Raw genomic sequence first — 25,935 nt, forward strand, 5'->3', positions numbered from 1 at the left:
AACATGAAATGGAAAGGTGTGAACTGGAATTGGAAATGTGTCAACAGGAACAGGAAAGGTGTAAACAGGAACAGGGAAGGTTTAAACGGGAAGTCAAAAGGTGTGAACAGAAACAGGAAAGGTGTGAACATGAAATGGAAAGGTGTGAACAGGAATTGGAAAGGTGTAAAAAGGAACAGGAATGCTGTGAACAGAAATAGGAAAAGTGTGAACAGGAAGCGGAAAGGTGTAAACAGGAACATAGAACATAGAACATAGAACATTACAGCGCAGTACAGGCCCTTCAGCCCTCGGTGTTGCGCCGACCAGTGGAACCAATCTAAAGCCCCTCTAATCTACACTATTCCAATATCATCCATATGTTTATCCAATAACCATTTGAATGCTCTTAATGTTGGCGAGTCCACTACTGCTGCAGACAGGGCATTCCATGCCCTTACGACTCTCCGAGTAAAGAACCTACCTCTAACATCTGTCCTATATCCCTCACCCCTCAACTTAAAGCTATGTCCCCTCGTGCTAGCCATCACCATCCGAGGAAAAAGGCTCTCACTATCCACCCTATCTAATCCTCTGATCATCTTGTATGCCTCTATTAAGTCACCTCTGAACCTTCTTCTCTCTAACGAAAACAACTTCAAGCTCCTCAGCCTTTCCTCAGATGATTTTCCCACCATACCAGGCAACATCCTGGTAAATCTCCTCTGCACCCTTTCCAACACTTCCACAGTTTTCCTATAATACGGCGACCAGATCTGTACGCAATACTCCAAATGCGGCTGCACCAGAGTTTTGTACAGTTGCAGCATGACCTCCTGGCTCCGAAACTCAATCCCTCTACCAATAAAAGCTAACACACCGTACGCCTTGTTAACAACCCTATCAACCTGGGTGCCAACTTTCAGGGATCTATGCACATGGACACCCAGATCCCTCTGTTCATCCACACTACCAAGTATCCTACCATTAGCCCAGTACTCTGTATTCCTGTTACTCCTTCCAAAGTGAATCACCTCACACTTTTCCGCATTAAACTCCATTTGCCACCTCTCAGCCCAGCTCTGCAGCTTATCTATGTCCCTCTGTAACCTGCCACTTCCCTCCGCACTGTCTACAACTCCACCGACTTTAGTGTCATCCACAAATTTACTAATCCATCCTTCCACGCCCTCATCCAGGTCATTAATAAAAATGACAAACAGCAGTGGCCCCAAAATAGATCCTTGCGGTACACCACTCGTAACTGAACTCCAGGATGAATATTTCCCATCAACCACCACCCTCTGTTTTCTTACAGCTGGACAATTCCTGATCCAAACCACTAAATCACCCTCAATCCCATGTGTCCGTATTTTCTGCAATAGCTTACCGTGGGGAACCTTATCAAACGCTTTGCTGAAATCCATATACACCACATCAACCGCTTTACCCTCATCCACCTCTTTGGTCACCTTCTCAAAGAACTCAATAAGGTTTGTGAGGCACGACCTACCCTTCACAAAACTGACTATCCCTAATCAAATTATTCCTTTCCAGGTGATTATAAATCCTATCTCTTATAATCCTTTCCAATACTTTGCCCACATCAGAAGTAAGGCTCACCGGTCTATAATTACCAGGGTTGTCTCTACTCCCCTTCTTGAACAAGGGGACAACATTTGCTATCCTCCAATCTTCTGGCACTCTTCCTGTAGACAATGACGACACAAAGATAATAGCCAAAGGCTCTGCAATCTCCTCTCTAGCCTCCCAGAGAATCCTAGGATAAATCCCATCCGGCCCAGGGGACCTATCTATTTTACCCTTTCCAGACTTGCTAACACCTCCTCCTTATGAACATCAATCCCATCCAGTCCAACAGCCTGCATCTCAGTACTCCCCTCGACAACACTGTCCTTCTCCAGTGTGAATACTGACGAAAAATATTCATTTAGTGCCTCTCCTATCTCTTCAGACTCCACGCACAGGAAAGGTGTGAACAGGAAAGGTGTAAACAGGAATAGGAAAGGCGTAAACAGGAAGTGGAAAGGTGTGATGAGGAACAGGAAAGGTGTGAGGAGGAACAGGAAAGGTGTAAACGGGAACAGGAAAGGTGTTAACAGGAAGTGGAAACGTGTGATGAGGAACAAGAAAGGTGTAAACGGGAACACGAAAGGTGTAAACAGGAACAGGAAAGGTGTGAACAGGAACAGCAAGGGTGTGAACAGGAAAGGTGTGAACAGGAATAGAAAAGGTATAAAAAGGAATAGGAAAGGTGTGAACTGAAAATGGAAAGATGTAAACAGGAAGATGAAAGTTACAAACAGGAACACGAAAAGTGAGAACAGGAACAGGAAAGGTGTGAACTGGAACATGATGGGTGTGAACAGGAACAGGAAACGTGGTAAAAGGAACAGGAATGGTGTGAACAGGAACAGGAAAGGCATAAAGGAAGAGGAAAGGTGTGAACTGGAACATGATAGGTGTGAACTGGAACATGATGGGTGTGAACAGGATGAGGAAAGGTGTAAAAAGGAACAGGAAATGTGTGAACAGGAACACAAAAGGTGTAAACAGGAACAGGAAAGGTGTAAACAGGAACAGGAAAGGTGTGAACAGGAATTGGAAAGGTGCGAACAGGAACAGGAAATGTGTAGGCAGGAACAGGAAAGGTGTAAGCAGGAACAGGAAAGGTGTGAACAGGAACAGGAAATGTGTGGACAGGAACAGGAAAGGTGGAAACAGGAATAGGAAAGGTGTGAACAGGACTTGGAAAGTTGCGAACAGGAAATGTGTAGACAGGAACAGGAAAGGTGTAAACAGGAACATGAAAGGTGTAGACAGGAACAGGAAAGGTGTGAACAGGAATTGGAAATGTGTAGACAGGAACAGGAAAGGTGTGAACAGGATTTGGAAAGGTGCGAACAGGAAATGTGTAGACAGGAACAGGAAAGGTGGAAACAGGAACAGGAAAGGTGTGAACAGGATTTGGAAAGGTGCGAACAGGAAATGCGTAGACAGGAACAGGAAAGGTGTGAACAGGAATTGGAAATGTGTAGACAGGAACAGGAAAGGTGTAAACAGGAACAGGAAAGGTGTGAACAGGATTTGGAAAGGTGCAAACAGGAACAGGAAATGTGTAGGCAGGAACAGGAAAGGTGTAAACAGGAACAGGAAAGGTGTGAACAGGAACAGGAATTGTGTGGACAGGAACAGGAAAGGTGGAAACAGGAACAGGAAAGGTGTGAACAGGATTTGGAAAGTTGCGAACAGGAAATGTGTAGACAGGAACCGGAAAGGTGTAAACAGGAACATGAAAGGTGTAGACAGGAACAGGAAAGGTGTGAACAGGAATTGGAAATGTGTAGACAGGAACAGGAAAGGTGGGAACAGGAAAGGTGTGAACAGGATTTGGAAAGGTGCGAACAGGAAATGTGTAGACAGGAACAGGAAAGGTGTGAACAGGAATTGGAAATGTGTAGACAGGAACAGGAAAGGTGGAAACAGGAACAGGAAAGGTGTGAATAGGATTTGAAAAGGTGCGAACAGGAAATGTGTAGACAGGAACAGGAAATGTGTAGACAGGAACAGGAAAGGTGTAAACAGGAATTGGAAAGGTGCGAACAGGAACAGGAAATGTGTAGACAGGAACAGGAAAGGTGTAAACAGGAAAAGGAAAGGTCTGAACAGGAACAGGAAATGTGTAGACAGGAACAGGAAAGGTGGAAACAGGAACAGGAAAGGTGTGAACAGGATTTGGAAAGGTGCGAACAGGAAATGTGTAGACAGGAACAGGAAAGGCGTAAACAGGAACATAAAAGGTGTAGACAGGAACAGGAAAGGTGTGAACAGGAAAAGGAAAGGTGTGAACTGGAACAGGAAATGTGTAGACAGGAACAGGAAAGGTGGAAACAGGAACAGGAAAGGTGTGATCAGGATTTGGAAAGGTGCGAACAGGAACTGTGTGGACAGGAACAGGAAAGGTGTAAACAGGAGCAGGAAAGGTGTAAACAGGAACAGGAAAGGTGTGGACAGGAACAGGAAATGTGTAGACAGGAACAGGAAAGGTGTAAACAGGAACAGGAAAGGTGTGAACAGGATTTGGAAAGTTGCGAACAGGAAATGTGTAGACAGGAACCGGAAAGGTATAAACAGGAACATGAAAGGTGTAGACAGGAACAGGAAAGGTGTGAACAGGAATTGGAAATGTGTAGACAGGAACAGGAAAGGTGGAAACAGGGACAGGAAAGGTGTGAACAGGATTTGGAATGGTGCGAACAGGAAATGTGTAGACAGGAACAGGAAAGGTGTGAACAGGAATTGGAAATGTGTAGACAGGAACAGGAAAGGTGGAAACAGGAACAGGAAAGGTGTGAATAGGATTTGAAAAGGTGCGAACAGGAAATGTGTAGACAGGAACAGGAAAGGTGTAAACAGGAACAGGAAAGGTGTAAACAGCAACAGGAAAGGTGTGAACAGGAACAGGAAATGTGTAGACAGGAACAGGAAAGGTGTAAACAGGAATTGGAAAGGTGCAAACAGGAACAGGAAATGTGTAGACAGGAACAGGAAAGGTGTAAACAGGAAAAGGAAAGGTCTGAACAGGAACAGGAAATGTGTAGACAGGAACAGGAAAGGTGGAAACAGGAACAGGAAAGGTGTGAACAGGATTTGGAAAGGTGCGAACAGGAAATGTGTAGACAGGAACAGGAAAGGCGTAAACAGGAACATAAAAGGTGTAGACAAGAACAGGAAAGGTGTGAACAGGAAAAGGAAAGGTGTGAACTGGAACAGGAAATGTGTAGACAGGAACAGGAAAGGTGGAAACAGGAACAGAAAAGGTGTGATCAGGATTTGGAAAGGTGCGAACAGGAACTGTGTAGAGAGGAACAGGAAAGGTGTGAACGTGAAATAGAAAGGTGTGAACAGTAAGAGGAAAGGACTAAACAGGAAAAAGAAAGGTGCAAACAGGAACTGGAAAGGTGTGAACAGGTACAGGAAAGATGTAAACAGGAACAGGAAAGGTGTGAACAGGTACAGGAAAGATGTAAACAGGAACAGGAAAGGTGTGAACAGGAACAGGAAAGGTGTGAACAGGAACAGCATAGGTGTAAACAGCAACAGGAAATGTGTGAATAGAAACAGGATAGGGTTAAACAGGAACAGGAAAGTTGCAAACAGGAAAAGGAAAGGTGTGAACAGCAACAGGAAAGACTCGCAGTGGAACTGGAAAGGTGAGAACAGAAACTGGAAAGGTGTGAAGAGGAACGAGAAAAATGTAAACAGGAGCTGGAAAGGTGTAAACTGGAACAGGAAAGGTGTAGACAGGAACAGGAAAGGTGTGAAGAGGAACAAGAAAACTGTGAACAGGAACAGCAAAGGTGTGAACGGCAACAGGAAAGGTGTGAACAGGTACAGGAAAGATGTAAACAGGAACAGGAAAGGTGTGAACAGGAACAGGAAAGGTTTAAACAGGAACAGGAAAGGTGTAAACAGGAACAGGAAAGGTGTGAACAGGAAGAGGAAAGGAGTAAACAGGAAAAGGAAAGGTGTAAGCAATAACAGGAAAGGTGTGAACAGGAACAGGAAAGGTGTGAACAGGAACAGGAAACGTGTGACCAGGAACAGGAAAGGTTTGAAGAGGAACGGAAAACGTGTGAACAGCAACAGGAAAGGTGTGAACAGGAACAGAAAAGGTGGAAACAGGAACACGAAAGTTGTAAAAAGCAACAATAAAGGTGTAAACAGGAACAGGAAAGGTGTGAACAGGAAGTCGAAATGTGTGAACAGGAACAGGAAAGGTGTAAAGAGGAACGGGAAAGGTCTGATCAGCAACACGAAAGGTGTGAACAGAAACAGGAAAAGTGTGAACAGGAACTGCAAAGGTGTAAACAGGAAGAGGAAAAGTGTGAACAAGAACTGGAAAGGTGTAAATAGGCACTGGAAAGATGTGAACAGGAAAAGGAAAGGTGTAAACAGGAAAAGGAAAGGTGTGAACAGGAACAGGAAAGGTGTAAACAGGAACAGGAAAGGTGTAAACAGGAGCAGGAAAGATGTGAACGGAACAGGAAAGGTGTACACGGAAACAGGAAAGGTGTAAACAGGAACAGGAAAGATGTGAATGGAACAGGAAAGGTGTAAACAGGAACAGGAAAGATGTGAATGGAACAGGAAAGGTGTAGACAGAAACAGGAAAGGTGTGAACGTGAAATGGAAAGGTGTTAACAGGAATTGGAAAGGTGTAAACAGGAAAAAGAAAGGTGTAAACAGGAACAAGAAGGGTGTGAACAGGAACAGAAAAGTTGTGAACAGGAACTGGAAGGTGTGAACAGGAACTGGAAAGGTGAAAACAGGAACAGGAAAGGTGTAAACAGGAACAGGAAAGAGGTAAACAGGAACAGGAAAGGTGTGAACAGGAACAGGAAATGTGTGATCAGGAACAGGAAAGGTGTAAACAGGAACAGGAAAGGTGTAAGCAGGGACAGGAAAGGTGTGAACAGAATCTGGAAAGGTGTAAAAAAGAACAGGAAAGGTGTAAACAGGAAGTCGAAAGGTGTGAACAGGAATGTTGTAAACAGGAACTGGAAAGGTGTGAACAGGAACTGGAAAGGTGTGAACAGGAACAGGAAAGTTGTAAACAGGAATTGGAAAGGTGTAAGCAGGAACAGGAAAGGTGTAAACAGGAAGTGGAACGGTGTGAACAGAAACAGAAATTGTGTAGACAGGAACAGGAAGGGTGTGAACAGGAGCAATAAAGATGTGAACACGAAAAGGAAAGGTGGAATCAGGAACAGGAAACGTGTAAAGAGGAACAGGAAATGTGTGAACAGGAACAGGAGAGGTGCATACAGGAAGAGGAAAGGGGCAAACAGGAACAGGAAAGGTGTGAACAGGAACTGGAAATGTGTGAACAGCAACAGGAAAGGTGTAAGCAATAACAGGAAAGGTGTGAACAGGAACAGGAAAGGTGTGAACAGGAACAGGAAACGTGTGGCCAGGAACAGGAAAGGTTTGAAGAGGAACGGAAAACGTGTGAACAGCAACAGGAAAGGTGTGAACAGGAACAGAAAAGGTGGAAACAGGAACAGGAAAGGTGTGAACAGGAACTGGAAAAGTGTGAACAGGAACTGCAAAGGTGTGAACAGGAACAGGAAAGGTGTGAACAGGAAGTCGAAATGTGTGAACAGGAACAGGAAAGGTGTAAACAGGAACAGGAAAGGTGTGAACAGGAACAGGAAAAGTGTGAACAGGAACTGCAAAGGTGTGAACAGGAACAGGAAAGGTGTAAACAGGAAGAGGAAAAGTGTGAACAAGAACTGGAAAGGTGTAAATAGGCACTGGAAAGATGTGAACAGGAACAGGAAAGGTGTAAACAGGAAAAGGAAAGGTGTGAACAGGAACAGGAAAGGTGTAAACAGGAACAGGAAGGTGTAAACAGGAACAGGAAAGATGTGAATGGAACAGGAAAGGTGTAGAAAGAAACAGGAAAGGTGTGAACGGAAATGGAAAGGTGTTAACAGGAATTGGAAAGGTGTAAACAGGAAAAAGAAAGGTGTAAACAGGAACAAGAAGGGTGTGAACAGGAACAGAAAAGTTGTGAACAGGAACTGGAAGGTGTGAACAGGAACTGGAAAGGTGAAAACAGGAACAGGAAAGGTGTAAACAGGAACAGGAAAGAGGTAAACAGGAACAGGAAAGGTGTGAACAGGAACAGGAAATGTGTGATCAGGAACAGGAAAGGTGTAAACAGGAACAGGAAAGGTGTAAGCAGGGACAGGAAAGGTGTGAACAGGAACTCGAAAGGTGTGAACAGGAACCGGAAAGTTGTAAACAGGAATTGGAAAGGTGGAAGCAGGAACTGGAAAGGTGTAAACAGGAAGTGGAACGGTGTGAACAGAAACAGAAAATGTGTAGACAGGAACAGGAAGGGTGTGAACACGAAAAGGAAAGGTGGAAACAGGAACAGGAAACGTGGAAACAGGAACAGGAAAGGTGTAAAGAGGAACAGGAAATGTGTGAACAGGAACAGGAGAGGTGCATACAGGAACAGGAAAGGTGTGAACAGGAACTGGAAATGTGTGAACAGCAACAGGGAAGGTGTGAACAGGAACGGGAAATGTGTGAACAGGAATTGGAAATGAGGAAACAGGCACAGGAAAGGTCTGAACAGGGACAGGAAAGGTGTAAACAGGAACAGGAAATGTGTGCAAAGGAACAGGAAAGGTGTGAACAGGGACAGGAAATGTGTGAACAGCAACAGGAAAGGTGTAAACAATAACAGGAAAGGTGTGAACAGGAACGGGAAATGTGTGAACAGCAACAGGAAAGGTGTAAACAGGAACAGGAAAGGTGTAAACAAGAACTGGAAAGGTGTGAACAGAAACTGGAAAGGTGTAAAAAAGAACAGGAAAGGTGTAAACAGGAAGTCGAAAGGTGTGAACAGGAATGTTGTAAACAGGAACTGGAAAGGTGTGAACAGGAACTGGAAAGGTGTGAACAGGAACAGGAAAGGTGTGAACAGGAACTGGAAAGGTGTGAACAGGAACCGGAAAGTTGTAAACAAGAAGTGGAACGGTGTGAACAGAAACAGAAAATGTGTAGACAGGAACAGGAAGGGTATGAACAGGAGCAGTAAAGATGTGAACACGAAAAGGAAAGGTGGAATCAGGAACAGGAAAGGTGTAAAGAGGAACAGGAAATGTGTGAACAGGAACAGGAGAGGTGCATACAGGAACAGGAAAGGTGTGAACAGGAACTGGAAATGTGTAAACAGCAACAGGAGAGGTGCATACAGGAAGAGGAAAGGGGCAAACAGGAACAGGAAAGGTGTGAACAGGAACAGGAGAGGTGCATACAGGAAGAGGAAAGGGGCAAACAGGAACAGGAAAGGTGTGAACAGGAACTGGAAATGTGTGAACAGCAACAGGAAAGGTGTAAGCAATAACAGGAAAGGTGTGAACAGGAACAGGAAACGTGTGACCAGGAACAGGAAAGGTTTGAAGAGGAACGGAAAACGTGTGAACAGCAACAGGAAAGGTGTGAACAGGAACAGGAAAGGTGGAAACAGGAACACGAAAGTTGTAAAAAGCAACAATAAAGGTGTAAACAGGAACAGGAAAGGTGTGAACAGGAAGTCGAAATGTGTGAACAGGAACAGGAAAGGTGTGAACAGGAACTGGAAAGGTGAAAACAGGAAGTCGAAAAGTGTAAACAGGAACAGGAAACGTGTAAACAGGAAGCTGAAAGGTGTGAAGTGGAACAGGAAAGGTGTAAACAGGAACAGGAAATGTGTGAACAGAACAGGATAGGGGTAAACAAGAACAGGTAAGGTGTAAACAGGAAGTCGAAAGATGTGAACAAGAACAGGAAAGGTGTGAACGGGAAGTTGAAAGATATAAACAGGAACATTAAACGTGTAAACCGGAATAGGGAAGGTGTAAACAGGAACAGGAAAGGAGAAAGTTAAAAGTGAACATCGCTCTTCAGTCACCGTTAGAGGGCGCCATTCACAGAGCAATAGGAACCTCTGGAAGGAGGCCATTCGGCCTGCTCTTGACTCCTTGGAAGAATGGATAGGCGCAGTACCACATCCTGACTGTTCACCTGTAATCCTTTCAGACCCTGACCCCGGCTTGCCCCTCTCCTGACCCTTGTTCACCCCTCTCCTGACCCTTGTTCACCCCTTTCCTGACCCTTGACCTTACCAAGTGGACCTCTTCCATTCTGAACACGCACCCATACCCTTTTGTGAATTAGTTGGCCAATCAGTGACTGGCATCTTATCAGCTGGGACATTTCAGAGCTCTGTAACTCTTGCGTATGAAACCACCCCCCGCCCCACCCCCCCCCCCCCCCCCCCCCCCGGCACCGCTGCCCCCACCCCCCCCCCCTCCCCTCACCCAAGCCCTCGGGATTGAAACCATTGGCCCACTCGCCTGGGGCAGAAATATCCCCCCGGCGATCCCACCAGAATCATTGTCAGCCCCTGTTAGATCACAGCCCAATCTTCTCTATTCTACTGGCAACAATCGCCCTCTCCCGCCATCCCCTCACCCGGTGACCACATCCCAATGAACATCCCTTCCGTCCCCTCTTCCCTTTCCCTCTTCCCTTTCCAAAGCTTGGACATCTTGCCTGAAGAGTCAGTACCTGAGCTGGATCCAGGCCTCTCGCTGAGACCTAACCAGTGGTGGATAAAGTTCTGATCTGATATCAGTCGAGGAATTGAGTTCTGATCTGATATCAATCGACGGATTGAGTTTAGGAGTCCGGGGATAATGATGCAGCTATATAAGACCCTCTTCAGACCCCACTTGGAGTACTGTGCTCAGTTCTGGTCGCCTCACTATAGGAAGGATGTGGAAAAGATTGAAAGGGTGCAGAGGAGATTTACAAAGATGTTGCCTGGATTGAGTGGCATGCCTTATGAGGATAGGCTGAGGGAGCTCGGTCTTTTCTCCCTGGAGAGACGAAGGATGAGAGGAGACCTAATAGAGGTGTATAAGATGTTGAGAGGCATAGATCGGGTGGACTCTCAGAGGCTTTTTCCCAGGGTGGAAATGTCTGCTACGAGAGGACACAGGTTTAAGGTGCTGGGGGGGGGGGGTAGGTACAGGGGAGATGTTAGGGGTAAGTTTTTCACACAGAGGGTGGTGGGCGAGTGGAATCGGCTGCCGTCAGGGGTGGTGGAGGCGAACTCAATAGGGTCTTTTAAGAGACTCCTGGATGAGTACATGGAGTTTAATAGGATGGAGGGTTATAGGTAGGTCTAGAAGGTAGGGATGTGTTCGGCACAATTGTGGGCCGAAGGGCCTGTTTGTGCTGTAGTTTTCTATGTTTCTATGTTTCTATGATATTTACCTGGAGTGTTGAACAATTTTCTGACCGGAAAAGGTTATTCAGACCAGACTTGTATCTGCTGGAGTTTGGAAGAGCGAGAGGCGACTCGATGGAAAGTTTTCAGATCCTGATGGGGATGTTGACAGGGTGGATGTGGAGAGGATGCTTCCTTTTGTGGAAGATTCTGGAACCGGGGACGGGGGTGGGTTGGTGGGGGGGTTGGGGGGGGTGGTGTGGAATCAGTGTTTAATAATAAGGGGCGGCCCATTTCAGACGGAGATGGGGAGGGATGTTTTCTCTCAGGGGGGTGGGGGTTTCCGGAACTCTCTTCCTCCGAAGGCGGTTGGAGCAGAGTCTGTGAATATTTATAAGGCAGAGCCACATAGATTCTCCATTAACGAGGGGTGAAAGTTTATCGGGGTGAAAGGTTATCTGGGTGAAAGGTTATCGGTGGTGAAAGGTTATCAGGGGTGAAAGGTTATCGGGGGTGAAAGGTTATCGGGGGTGAAAGGTTAACGGGGTGAAAGGTTACCGAGGTGAAAGGTTAGTGGGGTGAAAGGTTATAGGGGTGAAAGGTTATTGGGGTAAAGGTTATCCAGGTGAAAGATTATCAGGGGTGAAAGGTTATCGGGGGGTGAAAGGTTATCAGGGTACAAGGTTATCGGGTGAAAGGTTATCCAGGGTTAAAGGTTATCGGGGTGAAAGGTTATCCAGGGCTAAAGGTTAGCAGGGTGAAAGTTTATCGGGGTTAAAAGCTTATTGGGGTGAAATGTTATCTGGGTGAAAGGTTATCGGGGCGAAAGGTTATCAGGGTGAAAGGTTATTGGGGTGAAAGGTTATCCAGGGTTAATGGTTATTGGGGGTGAAAGGTTATTGGAGTGAAAGGTTATCGGGGGTGAAAGGTTATCGGGGTTGAAAGGTTATCGGGGTGAAAGTTTATTGGGGGTTAGCAGGAATGTGTGGTTGAGATTACAACAGATCAGACATGACCTTATTGAATGGGGGAACAAGCTGGACGGGCCGAGTGGCTTACTCCTGCTCTCAATTAGGATATTCCTGTTTATTTTTATTCACTCATGGGATGTGGATGTGGTTGGGTTGGTCCAGTATTTGCTCCCTGTCGCTAACTGCCCTTGAACTGAGTCGTTTACTCGGCTATTTCAGAGGGCAGTTGAGAGTTAACCACATTGCTGGGGGTCTGGAGTAAGAGGTAGGCCAGGCCGGGTAAGGACGGCAGATTCCTTCACTAAAGGGACTGTCCCATATGTTCTGATGCATTCCTCTCACTGTGTGTGTGTGTGTGTGTGTGTGTGTTTGGAACAAACTTATCGAATTCTCCTGTGATATTGAAGGATGTTGACTCCTGGATCAATTCCTTATCCTCAGTGCGATCCAATGGGACAATGTCATTCTGATGAGGCTGAGATATCCTGGGTTTTATTTATCCTTTTGGATGGCGGGGGGGGGGGGGGGGGGGGGGAGGCGGAAGGGGGGGGGGTGGTCGGGTGGACCAAAAACAAGAAGGTGAGTTTGGGCTTAGAATGAACAAAGAACAAAGAACAATACAGCACAGGAACAGGCCCTTCGGCCCTCCAAGCCCGCGCCGCTCCCCGGTCCAGGATTGAATCCTGAATCCAGGATCCCCGCCCAATTTTCCAGCCTATCTAAATACCAATATCCTATCCACCGAGCTGTCCCTCACAGCTACGATGCTTTGTTCATTACAACCTATTAACTCACCCCCACCCCCCCATTCCAGACCATGTGATCTCCAGGGAGAGGCGAAAACCCAGAGTGAAAAACCCCAGGGCCAATATGGGGAAAAGAAAATCTGGGAAATTCCTCTCCGACCCCCTGAGGCGATCGAAACGAGTCCAGGAGATCACAATGGCCCTGATCGGAAAATGCTTCCCAACCCTAGTCATTTCCACTTCCACGAACACCATATGAATTCCCTGCCCCCGAGACAGGTTCCCAACTATCCGCAGTCTCGCTCTGTACTGGCACCAGCAAGATGATCATAGAATGAAGCCTTGAAACGAGAAACAAGGAACAATTAGCCCGCGCCGCTCCCTGGTCCAAACTAGACCACTCTTTTGTATCCCTCCATTCCCACTCCGTTCATATAGCTGTCTAGATAAGTCTTAAACGTTCCCAGTGTGTCCGCCTCCACCACCTTGCCCGGCAACACATTCCAGGCCCCCACGACCCTCTGTGTGAAATATGTCGTTCTGATATCTGTGTTAAACCTCCCCCCCTTCACCTTGAACCTATGACCCCTCGTGAACGTCACCACCGACCCAGGGAAAAGCTTCCCACCGTTCACCCTATCCATGCCTTTCATAATTTTATACACCTCTATTAAGTCTCCCCTCATCCTCCGTCTTTCCAAGGAGAACAACCCCAGTTTCCCCAATCTCTCCTCATAACCAAGCCCCTCCATACCAGGCAACATCCTGGTAAACCTCCTCTGTACTCTCTCCAAAGCCTCCACGTCCTTCTGGTAGTGTGGCGACCAGAACTGGACGCAGTATTCCAAATGCGGCCGAACCAACGTTCTATACATCTGCAACATCAGACCCCAACTTTTATACTCTATGCCCCATCCTATAAAGGCAAGCATGCCATATGCCTTCTTCACCACCTTCTCCACCTGTGACGTCACCTTCAAAGATCTGTGGACTTGCACACCCAGGTCCCTCTGCGTCTCTACACCCTTTATGGTTCTTCCATTTATCGTGTAGCTCCTCCCTACATTATTCCCACCAAAATGCATCACTTCGCATTTATCAGGATTGAACTCCATCTGCCATTTCCTTGCCCAAATTTCCAGCCTATCTATATAGTGAGGGAGAAGGGAAGTGCTCAGGCTGAAGGTCTGAGATGTGTCTATTTTAATGCCAGGAGTGTAGTGAATAAAGTGGATGAGCTTGGAGCGTGGATTGCTGCTTCGAATTGTGATGTGGTGGCCATTACGGAGACTTGGATGTCTCAGGGACAGGACTGGGTGCTTCAGGTGCCAGGTTTTAGATGTTTCAGGAAGGACAGGGAGGGAGGCAAGAGAGGGGGGGGAGTGGCACTGTTGATCAGGGATAGTGTCACGGCTGTAGAGAAGGTGGACGCCGTGGAGGGACTGACTACGGAATCTCTGTGGGTGGAGGTTAGGAATAGGAAGGGGTCGGTAACTTTGCTGGGTGTTTTCTATAGGCCGCCCAATAGTAACAGAGATGTTGAGGAGCAGATGGGGAAACAGATCCTGGAGAGATGTAGGAATAACAGAGTTGTCGTGATGGGAGATTTTAATTTCCCAAACATAGATTGGAATATCCCTAGGGCTAGGGGTTTGGATGGAGAGGAGTTTGTTAGGTGTGTCCAGGAGAGTTTCCTGACACAGTATGTGGATAAGCCTACTAGAGGAGAGGCTGTTCTTGATCTGGTGCTGGCTAATGAACCTGGACAGGTGGAGGATCTCTCGGTGGGTGAACATCTTGGGGATAGCGATCATAATTCTATCTCCTTCACGATAGCATTGGAAAGAGATAGGGTCAGGCAGGCTAGGAAAGTGTTTCTCTGGAGTAAAGGGAAATACAGTGTCATCAGGGAGGAAATTAGACGGGTAAATTGGAAGGAGGCATTCTTGGGGAAAAGTACCGAAGGAAAGTGGAGGATTTTCAAGGAATGTTTGTCTGGAGCTCTGCATGACAACGTTCCGATGAGACAGGGGGGTGTTGGTAGGGTACGGGAACCGTGGTGCACGAAGGTTGTGATGAACCTGGTAAATAAGAAAAGAGAGGCGTACAGAAGGTTCAGAGAGCTAGGAGGTGTTAAGGATTTAGAGGAGTATACGCGATGTAGGAAGGAGCTTAAGAAGGAAATTAGGAGAGCGAGAAGGGGTCATGAGAAGACCTTGGCGGGTAAGATTAAGGAGAATCCCAAGGCTTTCTACAAATATGTCAAGAGTAAAAGGATGAGATGTGAAGGCATAGGACCCTTAAAAGGTGAAGGGGGAAAAGTTTGTGCGGAACCGTTAGAAATGGCGGAGGTGCTTAATGAATACTTTACCTCGGTATTCACGGTGGAAAGGGATCTGGGTGGTTGTACTGCTGGATTGCGGAGGACAGAAAGGATCGAGCATGTGGACATAAAGAAAGAGGATGTGTTGGAACTATTGAATGGCATCAAGGTTGGTAAGTCGCCGGGACCGGATGGGATGTACCCCAGGTTACTGTGGGAGGCGAGGGAGGAGATTGCGGAGCCTTTGGCGATGATCTTTGCATCGTCGATGGAGACGGGAGAGGTTCCGGAGGATTGGAGGATTGCGGATGTGGTCCCTATATTCAAGAAAGGGAACAGGGACAGCCCGGGAAATTACCGACCGGTGAGTCTAACCTCAGTGGTTGGTAAGTTGATGGAGAGGATCCTGAGAGACAGGATTTATGATCATCTAGAGAAGTTTAGTATGATCAAAAGTAGTCAGCACGGCTTTGTCAGGGGCAGGTCGTGCCTTACGAGCCTGGTTGAGTTCTTTGAAAATGTGACCAAGCACATTGACGAAGGAAGAGCGGTGGATGTGGTCTATATGGACTTCAGCAAAGCGTTCGATAAGGTCCCCCATGCAAGACTTCTTGAGAAAGTGAGAGGGCATGGGATCCAAGGGGCTGTTGCCTTGTGGATCCAGAACTGGCTTGCCTGCAGAAGGCAGAGAGTGGCTGTGGAGGGGTCTTTCTCTGCATGGAGGTCAGTGACCAGTGGAGTGCCCCAGGGATCTGTTCTGGGACCCTTGCTGTTTGTCATTTTCATAAATGACCTGGATGAGGAAGTGGAGGGATGGGTTGGTAAGTTTGCTGACGACACCAAGGTAGGTGGTGTTGTGGATAGTTTGGAGGGATGTCAGAAGTTGCAGCGAGACATAGATAGAATGCAAGACTGGGCGGAGAAGTGGCAGATGGACTTCAACCCGGATAAGTGTGTAGTGATCCATTTTGGCAGATCCAATGGGATGGAGCAGCAGTATAAAATGAAGGGTACCATTCTTAGCAGTGTAGAGGATCAGAAGGACCTTGGGGTCCGGGTCCATAGGACTCTTAAATCGGTCTCGCAGGTGGAGGATGCGGTCAAGAAGGCGTATGGCGTACTAGCCTTCATTAATCGAGGGATTGAGTTTAGGAGTCGGGAGATAATGCTGCAGCTTTATAGGACCCTGGTTAGACCCCACTTGGAGTACTGCGCGCAGTTCTGGTCACCTCATTACAGGAAAGATGTTGAAGCCATTGAAAGGGTGCAGAGGAGATTTACAAGGATGTTGCCTGGATTGGGGGGCATGCCTTATGAGGATAGGTTGAGGGAGCTTGGTCTCTTCTCCCTGGAGAGACGAAGGATGAGAGGTGACCTGATAGAGGTTTACAAGATGTTGAGGGGTCTGGATAGGGTGGACTCTCAGAGGCTATTTCCAAGGGCTGAAATGGTTGCTACGAGAGGACACAGGTTTAAGGTGCTGGGGGGTAGGTACAGGGGGGATGTCAGGGGTAAGTTTTTCACTCAGAGGGTGGTGGGTGAGTGGAATCGGCTGACGTCGGTGGTGGTGGAGGCAAACTCGTTGGGGTCTTTTAAGAGACTTCTGGATGAGTACATGGGATTTAATGGGATTGAGGGCTATAGATAGGCCTAGAGGTGGGGATGTGATCGGCGCAACTTGTGGGCCGAAGGGCCTGTTTGTGCTGTGACTTTCTATGTTCTATGTTCTATGTTCTATATCCTTCTGTAGCCTCTGACAATGTTCCTCACTATCTGCAAGTCCTGCCAGTTTTGTGTCATCCGCAAACTTACTGATCACCCCAGTTACTCCTTCTTCCAGATCATTTATATAAATCACAAACCGCAGAGGTCCCAATACAGAGCCCTGCGGAACACCACTAGTCACAGGCCTCCAGCCGGTGTGAATGTCCACTCCAGCCCATTGGAGGAGAATGGAGCCGGAATGAACCCACTGCTAAACAGGTTAAATTCACGATCAGGAACAGGGGAACAGAGTAAGCTCAGACTCCCAGAGGAATTTCACCCGCCTCTATTTCACAACTGGCACCCAATTGGCCCAATTGCTTCACATCACAGGACAGAGCAGGCCTCAGGACCCAGGTTAAAATCAGAAGGAGGCGCTAGATGGAGCCTGTGCAAACTAAACAAACCACACACAATGTGGCAATTATTCACTTGTTGCCCTGTACCCATTCCGAGATTCTGCTGGAGTTTCTGGTTCAGTTTTCTCCCTCACACTTCATTCTTCCACTCAAGGAACCCGTTTCATTCCCTTGGCTTTCAGGGATTATTCCGATCGATCCAGCCCAGGAGATTGGGGTTAACCCACCAGAATGTAAAAACTGTAAAATATTAAAGAGAGCTTTACTCTGTATCTAACCCCGTGCTGTACCTGTCCTGGGAGTGTTTGATGGGGACAGTGTAGAGGGAGCTTTACTCTGTATCTAACCCCGTGCTGTACCTGTCCTGGGAGTGTTTGATGGGGACAGTGTAGAGGGAGCTTTACTCTGTATCTAACCCCGTGCTGTACCTGTCCTGGGAGTGTTTGATGGGGACAGTGTAGAGGGAGCTTTACTCTGTATCTAACCCCGTGCTGTACCTGTCCTGGGAGTGTTTGATGGGGACAGTGTAGAGGGAGCTTTACTCTGTATCTAACCCAGTGCTGTCCCTGTCCTGGGAATGTTTGATGGGGACAGTGTAGAGGGAGCTTTACTCTGTATCTAACCCCGTGCTGTACCTGTCCTGGGAGTGTTTGATGGGGGACAGTGTAGAGGGAGCTTTACTCTGTATCTAACCCCGTGCTGTACCTGTCCTGGGAGTGTTTGATGGGGGGACAGTGTAGAGGGAGCTTTACTCTGTATCTAACCCCGTGCTGTACCTGTCCTGGGAGTGTTTGATGGGGACAGTGTAGAGGGAGCTTTACTCTGTATCTAACCCCGTGCTGTACCTGTCCTGGGAGTGTTTGATGGGGACAGTGTAGAGGGAGCTTTACTCTGTATCTAACCCCGTGCTGTACCTGTCCTGGGAGTGTTTGATGGGGACAGTGTAGAGGGAGCTTTACTCTGTATCTAACCCAGTGCTGTCCCTGTCCTGGGAATGTTTGATGGGGACAGTGTAGAGGGAGCTTTACTCTGTATCTAACCCCGTGCTGTACCTGTCCTGGGAGTGTTTGATGGGGGACAGTGTAGAGGGAGCTTTACTCTGTATCTAACCCCGTGCTGTACCTGTCCTGGGAGTGTTTGATGGGGGGACAGTGTAGAGGGAGCTTTACTCTGTATCTAACCCCGTGCTGTACCTGTCCTGGGAGTGTTTGATGGGGGACAGTGTAGAGGGAGCTTTACTCTGTATCTAACCCCGTGCTGTACCTGTCCTGGGAGTGTTTGATGGGGACAGTGTAGAGGGAGCTTTACTCTGTATCTAACCCCGTGCTGTACCTGTCCTGGGAGTGTTTGATGGGGACAGTGTAGAGGGAGCTTTACTCTGTATCTGTTCACAGTTGGCAGTTAGTGTGGATTGTGTCTGGATTGATTTCAGATTATTTCTCAGGCCGTGCAATAGATAATATCTGTCTTGATATTCCTGGTAAATACTTACTGAGTCCATACTCTGTCCAGTACTGTGACCTTTGATAAGGGCTGTGACTCCCATTTGCAACAATCGCTCCCATAGCATCCTGGTGATCTGTGGGAAGAGTGTTAGAGACCTGGGCGTTTATTGGATGCAGGAACTCAAGTGGGGATTAACTGATCTCTCAGGGGTCGATCCTCGTTCAATCCACCTTTCACACAGTTTACCTTGCAGAATTGGCCCATTTCTGCAGAGACACACCACGATGGGGGTGGGAGCTTGCAATAAAGTGATACCTTCCTGTATGGAGGGCAGGCCAGAGGCAACGCACCCTGATCAGCTACACGGAGATAAATGGATGATTCTGCTTCTCTCCTTTGCAAACGGTGACAGACCCTCCCTCAGCGCTGAGGCGGGAGGGACAAGTTCGAAACCGCAGCTGGAAAGCAGCCTGACTCTCACCGCTGTTCCAGCAGATTCCGTCAAGTGTTTGAGGGAGAAGATTGGCGGTGTGGAGAGCCAGGGATTGTGGCCCCTGAGGCCAAACACAGAGGCATGGGTGACAGGACCAAATGATCTGAAAGAATATTCCCTGATTCAGTGATTTGCGGGTTTGGGAAGCAGCTTCCAACCTGATCAGCTCCTATCCAGTGCTCAGGTACTATCCACTGTCCAGCACCTGTCCACTGTCCAGCTCCTGTCCACTGTCCAGCTCCTGTCCACTGTCCAGCTCCTGTCCACTGCTCAGCTCCTGTGCACTGTCCAGCTCCTCTCCACTGTCCAGCTCCTGTCCACTGCTCTGCTCCTGTCCACTGTCCAGCTCCTCTCCACTGTCCAGCTCCTGTCCACTGTCCAGCTCCTGTCCACTGCTCAGCTCCTGTCCACTGCTCAGCTCCTGTCCACTGTCCAGCTCCTCTCCACTGTCCAGTTCCTGTCCACTGCTCAGCTCCTGTCCACTGTCCAGCTCCTGTCCACTGTCCAGCTCCTGTCCACTGTCCAGCTCCTGTCCACTGACCAGCTCCTGTCCACTGACCAGCTCCTGTCCACTGTCCAGCTCCTGTCCACTGTCCAGCTCCTGTCCACTGCTCAGCTCCTCTCCACTGTCCAGCTCCTGTCCACTGTCCAGCTCCTGTCCACTGCTCAGCTCCTCTCCACTGCTCAGCACCTGTCCACTGCTCAGCTCCTCTCCACTGTCCAGCTCCTGTCCACTGACCAGCTCCTGTCCACTGCTCAGCTCCTGTCCACTGACCAGCTCCTGTCCACTGCTCAGCTCCTGTCCACTGCTCAGCTCCTGTGCACTGTCCAGCTCCTGTCCACTGTCCAGCTCCTGTCCACTGTCCAGCTCCTGTCCACTGTCCAGCTCCTGTCCACTGCTCAGCTCCTGCCCACTGCTCAGCTCCTGTGCACTGTCCAGCTCCTGTCCACTGTCATCCCCTGTCCACTGCTCAGCTCCTGTCAAAGAGTCATAGAGTCATAGAGTCATGGAGGTTTACAGCATGGAAACAGGCCATTCGGCCCAACTTGTCCATGCTGCCCTTGTTTTTTTAAAACCCCTAAGCTAATCCCAACTGCCCGCATTTGGCCCATATCCCTCTATACCCACCGTACCCATGTAACTGTCTAAATGCTTCTTAAAAGATAAAATTGTACTCGCCTCTACTACTACCTCTGGCAGCTTGTTCCAGACACTCACCACCCTCTGTGTGAAACAATTGCCCCTCTGGACACTTTTGTATCTCTCCCCTCTCACCTTAAACCGATGCCCTCTAGTTTTAGACTCCCCTACTTGTGGGAAAAGATATTGACTAGCTAGCTGATCTGTGCCCCGCATTATTTTATTGGCCTCTATAAGGTCACCCCTCAGCTTCATTATGCTCCAGAGAAAAAAGTCCCAATCTATCCAGCCCCTCCTTATAACACAAACCATCAAGTCCCAGTAGCATCCTAGTAAATCTTTTCTGCACTCTTTCTAGTTTAATAATATCCTTTCTATAATAGGGTGACCAGAACTGCACACAGTATTCCAAGTTTGGCCTTACCAATGTCTTGTATAACTTCAACAAGACGTCCCAACTCCTGTATTCAATGTTCTGACCGATGAAACCAAGCATACCGAATGCCTTCTTCACCATTCTGTCCACCTGTGACTCCACTTTCAAGCAGCTATGAACATGTACCCCTAGATCTCTTTGTTCTGTAACTCTCCCCAACGCCCTACCATTAACTGAGTAAGTCCTGCCCCGGTTCAATCTACCAAAATGCATCACCTCGCATTTGTCTAAATTAAACTCCATCTGCCATTCGTCAGCCCATTGGCCCAATTGATCAAGATCCCGTTGCAATTGGAGATAACTTTCTTCACTGTCCACTACGCCACCAATCTTGATATGAACTGCAAACTAATTAACCATGCTTCCTATATTCTCATCCAAATCATTAATATAAATGACAAATAACAGTGGGCCCAGCACTGATCCCTGAGGCACACCGCTGGTCACAGGCCTCCAGTTTGAAAAACAACCCTCTACAACCACCCTCTGGCTTCTGTCAAGAAGCCAATTTTGTATCCATTTAGATACCTCACCCTGGATCCAGTGGGATTTAACCTTATGCAACAACCTACCATGCGGTACCTTGTCAAAGGCCTTGCTAAAGTCCATGAAGACAACATCAACTGCACTGCCCTCATCTACCTTCTTGGTTACCCCTTCAAAAAACTCAATCAAATTTGTCCTCCGACCACTGTCCAGTTCCTGTCCACTGCTCAGCTCCTGTCCACTGTCCAGTTCCTGTCCACTGCTCAGCTCCTGTCCACTGCTCAGCTCCTGTCCACTGACCAGCTCCTGTCCACTGCTCAGCTCCTGTCCACTGTCCAGCTCCTGTCCACTGTCATCCCCTGTCCACTGACCAGCTCCTGTCCACTGTCCAGCTCCTGTCCACTGACCAGCTCCTGTCCACTGCACAGCTCCTCTCCACTGTCCAGCTCCTGTCCACTGTCCAGCTCCTCTCCACTGCTCAGCTCCTGTCCACTGTTCCGCTCCTGTCCACTGTCCAGCTCCTGTCCACTGTCCAGCTCCTGTCCACTGTCCAGCTCCTCTCCACTGCTCAGCTCCTGTCCACTGTTCCGCTCCTGTCCACTGTCCAGCTCCTATCCACTGTCCAGCTCCTGTCCACTGTCATCCCCTGTCCACTGTCCAGCTCCTCTCCACTGTCCAGCTCCTGTGCACTGCTCAGCTCCTGTCCACTGTCCAGTTCCTCTCCACTGTCCAGCTCCTGTCCACTGCTCAGCTCCTCTCCACTGTCCAGCTCCTGTCCACTGTCCAGCTCCTGTCCACTGTCCAGCTCCTGTCCACTGTCCAGCTCCTGTCCACTGTCATCCCCTGTCCACTGTCCAGCTCCTCTCCACTGTCCAGCTCCTGTCCACTGCTCCGCTCCTGTCCACTGTCCAGCTCCTCTCCACTGTCCAGCTCCTGTCCATTGCTCAGCCCCTGTCCACTGACCAGCTCCTGTCCACTGTCCAGCTCCTGTCCACTGACCAGCTCCTGTCCACTGCTCAGCTCCTCTCCACTGTCCAGCTCCTGTCCACTGTCCAGTTCCTGTCCACTGCTCAGCTCCTGTCAACTGTCCAGCTCCTCTCCACTGTCCAGCTCCTGTCCACTGCTCAGCTCCTCTCCACTGTACAGCTCCTGTCCACTGTCCAGCTCCTGTCCACTGCTCAGCTCCTGTCCACTGTCCAGCTCCTGTCCACTGTCAACCCCTGTCCACTGTCCAGCTCCTCTCCACTGTCCAGCTCCTGTCCATTGCTCAGCTCCTGTCCACTGTCCAGCTCCTGTCCACTGTCCAACTCCTCTCCACTGTCCAGCTCCTGTCCACTGCTCAGCTCCTGTCCACTGTCCAGCTCCTGTCCACAGTCCAACTCCTCTCCACTGTCCAGCTCCTGTCCACTGCTCAGCTCCTGTCCACTGCTCAGCTCCTGTCCACTGTCCAACTCCTCTCCACTGTCCAGCTCCTGTCCACTGCTCAGCTCCTGTCCACTGTCCAGCTCCTGTCCACTGCTCAGCTCCTGTCCACTGTCCAGCTCCTGTCCACTGTCCAGCTCCTGTCCACTGCTCAGCTCCTGTCCACTGCTCAGCTCCTGTCCACTGTCCAGCTCCTGTCCACTGTCCAGCTCCTGTCCACTGTCCAGCTCCTGTCCACTGCTCAGCTCCTGTCCATTGTCCAGCTCCTCTCCACTGTCCAGCTCCTGTCCACTGTCCAGCTCCTGTCCACTGTCAACTCCTGTCCACTGTCCAGCTCCTGTCCACTGCTCAGCTCCTGTCCACTGTCCAGCTCCTGTGCACTGTCCAGCTCCTGTCCACTGATCAGCTCCTCTCCACTGTCCAGCTCCTGTGCACTGTCCAGCTCCTGTCCACTGCTCAGCTCCTGTCCACTGTCCAGCTCCTGTCCACTGTCCAGCTCCTCTCCACTGTCCAGCTCCTGTCCACTGCTCAGCTCCTGTCCACTGTCCAGCTCCTGTCCACTGTCCAGCTCCTGTCCACTGTCATCCCCTGTCCACTGACCAGCTCCTGTCCACTGTCCAGCTCCTGTCCACTGACCAGCTCCTGTCCACTGCTCAGCTCCTCTCCACTGTCCAGCTCCTGTCCACTGTCCAGCTCCTCTCCACTGTCCAGCTCCTCTCCACTGCTCAGCTCCTGTCCACTGTCCAGCTCCTGTCCAGCTCCTGTCCACTGCTCAGCTCCTGTCCATTGCTCAGCTCCTGTCCATTGCTCAGCTCCTGTCCATTGCTCAGCTCCTGTCCACTGTTCCGCTCCTGTCCACTGTCCAGCTCCTGTCCACTGTCCAGCCCCTGTCCACTGTCATCCCCTGTCCACGGTCCAGCTCCTCTCCACTGTCCAGCTCCTGTCCACTGTCCAGCTCCTGTCCACTGTCCAGCTCCTGTCCACTGTCCAGCTCCTGTCCACTGCTCAGCTCCTGTCCACTGTCCAGCTCCTGTCCACTGCTCAGCTCCTGTCCACTGCTCAGCTCCTGTCCACTGCTCAGCTCCTGTCCACTGTCCAGCTCCTGTCCACTGTTCAGCTCCTCTCCACTGTCCAGCTCCTGTCCACTGCTCAGCTCCTGTCCACTGTCCAGCTCCTGTCCACTGCTCAGCTCCTGTCCATTGCTCAGCTCCTGTCCACTGTCCAGCTCCTGTCCACTGTCCAGCTCCTCTCCACTGTCCAGCTCCTGTCCACTGCTCTGCTCCTGTCGACTGTCCAGCTCCTCTCCACTGTCCAGCTCCTGTCCACTGTCCAGCTCCTGTCCACTGCTCAGCTCCTGTCCACTGCTCAGCTCCTGTCCACTGTCCAGCTCCTCTCCACTGTCCAGTTCCTGTCCACTGCTCAGCTCCTGTCCACTGTCCAGCTCCTGTCCACTGTCCAGCTCCTGTCCACTGTCCAGCTCCTGTCCACTGACCAGCTCCTGTCCACTGACCAGCTCCTGTCCACTGTCCACTCCTGTCCACTGTCCAGCTCCTGTCCACTGCTCAGCTCCTCTCCACTGTCCAGCTCCTGTCCACTGTCCAGCTCCTGTCCACTGCTCAGCTCCTCTCCACTGCTCAGCACCTGTCCACTGCTCAGCTCCTCTCCACTGTCCAGCTCCTGTCCACTGACCAGCTCCTGTCCACTGCTCAGCTCCTGTCCACTGACCAGCTCCTGTCCACTGCTCAGCTCCTGTCCACTGCTCAGCTCCTGTGCACTGTCCAGCTCCTGTCCACTGTCCAGCTCCTGTCCACTGTCCAGCTCCTGTCCACTGTCCAGCTCCTGTCCACTGCTCAGCTCCTGCCCACTGCTCAGCTCCTGTGCACTGTCCAGCTCCTGTCCACTGTCATCCCCTGTCCACTGCTCAGCTCCTGTCAAAGAGTCATAGAGTCATAGAGTCATGGAGGTTTACAGCATGGAAACAGGCCATTCGGCCCAACTTGTCCATGCTGCCCTTGTTTTTTTAAAACCCCTAAGCTAATCCCAACTGCCCGCATTTGGCCCATATCCCTCTATACCCACCGTACCCATGTAACTGTCTAAATGCTTCTTAAAAGATAAAATTGTACTCGCCTCTACTACTACCTCTGGCAGCTTGTTCCAGACACTCACCACCCTCTGTGTGAAACAATTGCCCCTCTGGACACTTTTGTATCTCTCCCCTCTCACCTTAAACCGATGCCCTCTAGTTTTAGACTCCCCTACTTGTGGGAAAAGATATTGACTAGCTAGCTGATCTGTGCCCCGCATTATTTTATTGGCCTCTATAAGGTCACCCCTCAGCTTCATTATGCTCCAGAGAAAAAAGTCCCAATCTATCCAGCCCCTCCTTATAACACAAACCATCAAGTCCCAGTAGCATCCTAGTAAATCTTTTCTGCACTCTTTCTAGTTTAATAATATCCTTTCTATAATAGGGTGACCAGAACTGCACACAGTATTCCAAGTTTGGCCTTACCAATGTCTTGTATAACTTCAACAAGACGTCCCAACTCCTGTATTCAATGTTCTGACCGATGAAACCAAGCATACCGAATGCCTTCTTCACCACTCTGTCCACCTGTGACTCCACTTTCAAGCAGCTATGAACATGTACCCCTAGATCTCTTTGTTCTGTAACTCTCCCCAACGCCCTACCATTAACTGAGTAAGTCCTGCCCCGGTTCAATCTACCAAAATGCATCACCTCGCATTTGTCTAAATTAAACTCCATCTGCCATTCGTCAGCCCATTGGCCCAATTGATCAAGATCCCGTTGCAATTGGAGATAACTTTCTTCACTGTCCACTACGCCACCAATCTTGATATGAACTGCAAACTAATTAACCATGCTTCCTATATTCTCATCCAAATCATTAATATAAATGACAAATAACAGTGGGCCCAGCACTGATCCCTGAGGCACACCGCTGGTCACAGGCCTCCAGTTTGAAAAACAACCCTCTACAACCACCCTCTGGCTTCTGTCAAGAAGCCAATTTTGTATCCATTTAGATACCTCACCCTGGATCCAGTGGGATTTAACCTTATGCAACAACCTACCATGCGGTACCTTGTCAAAGGCCTTGCTAAAGTCCATGAAGACAACATCAACTGCACTGCCCTCATCTACCTTCTTGGTTACCCCTTCAAAAAACTCAATCAAATTTGTCCTCCGACCACTGTCCAGTTCCTGTCCACTGCTCAGCTCCTGTCCACTGTCCAGTTCCTGTCCACTGCTCAGCTCCTGTCCACTGCTCAGCTCCTGTCCACTGACCAGCTCCTGTCCACTGCTCAGCTCCTGTCCACTGTCCAGCTCCTGTCCACTGTCATCCCCTGTCCACTGACCAGCTCCTGTCCACTGTCCAGCTCCTGTCCACTGACCAGCTCCTGTCCACTGCACAGCTCCTCTCCACTGTCCAGCTCCTGTCCACTGTCCAGCTCCTCTCCACTGCTCAGCTCCTGTCCACTGTTCCGCTCCTGTCCACTGTCCAGCTCCTGTCCACTGTCCAGCTCCTGT

The 25,935-nt window shown here is 49.3% G+C and overlaps 1 protein-coding gene and 1 pseudogene across 2 annotated transcripts in view; one reads left to right on the forward strand and one right to left on the reverse strand.

The window, feature by feature from the left end:
• Positions 1 to 25,935, reverse strand: part of LOC144487103 (protein c-ets-1-B-like) — an 89,108-nt gene that overhangs the window by 35,150 nt on the left and 28,023 nt on the right. For both annotated transcript variants that reach the window (XM_078205166.1, XM_078205165.1), the window contains exon 4: positions 18,448 to 18,534. In XM_078205166.1, the coding sequence (XP_078061292.1) occupies positions 18,448 to 18,534 (87 nt within the window). The remainder of the gene's footprint in view (positions 1 to 18,447; positions 18,535 to 25,935) is intronic.
• LOC144487101 (uncharacterized) lies at positions 6,190 to 9,307 on the forward strand (annotated as a pseudogene).

This window comes from Mustelus asterias, unplaced genomic scaffold (assembly GCF_964213995.1).
Source record: "Mustelus asterias unplaced genomic scaffold, sMusAst1.hap1.1 HAP1_SCAFFOLD_594, whole genome shotgun sequence".
Taxonomy (NCBI): Eukaryota; Metazoa; Chordata; class Chondrichthyes; order Carcharhiniformes; family Triakidae; genus Mustelus; species Mustelus asterias.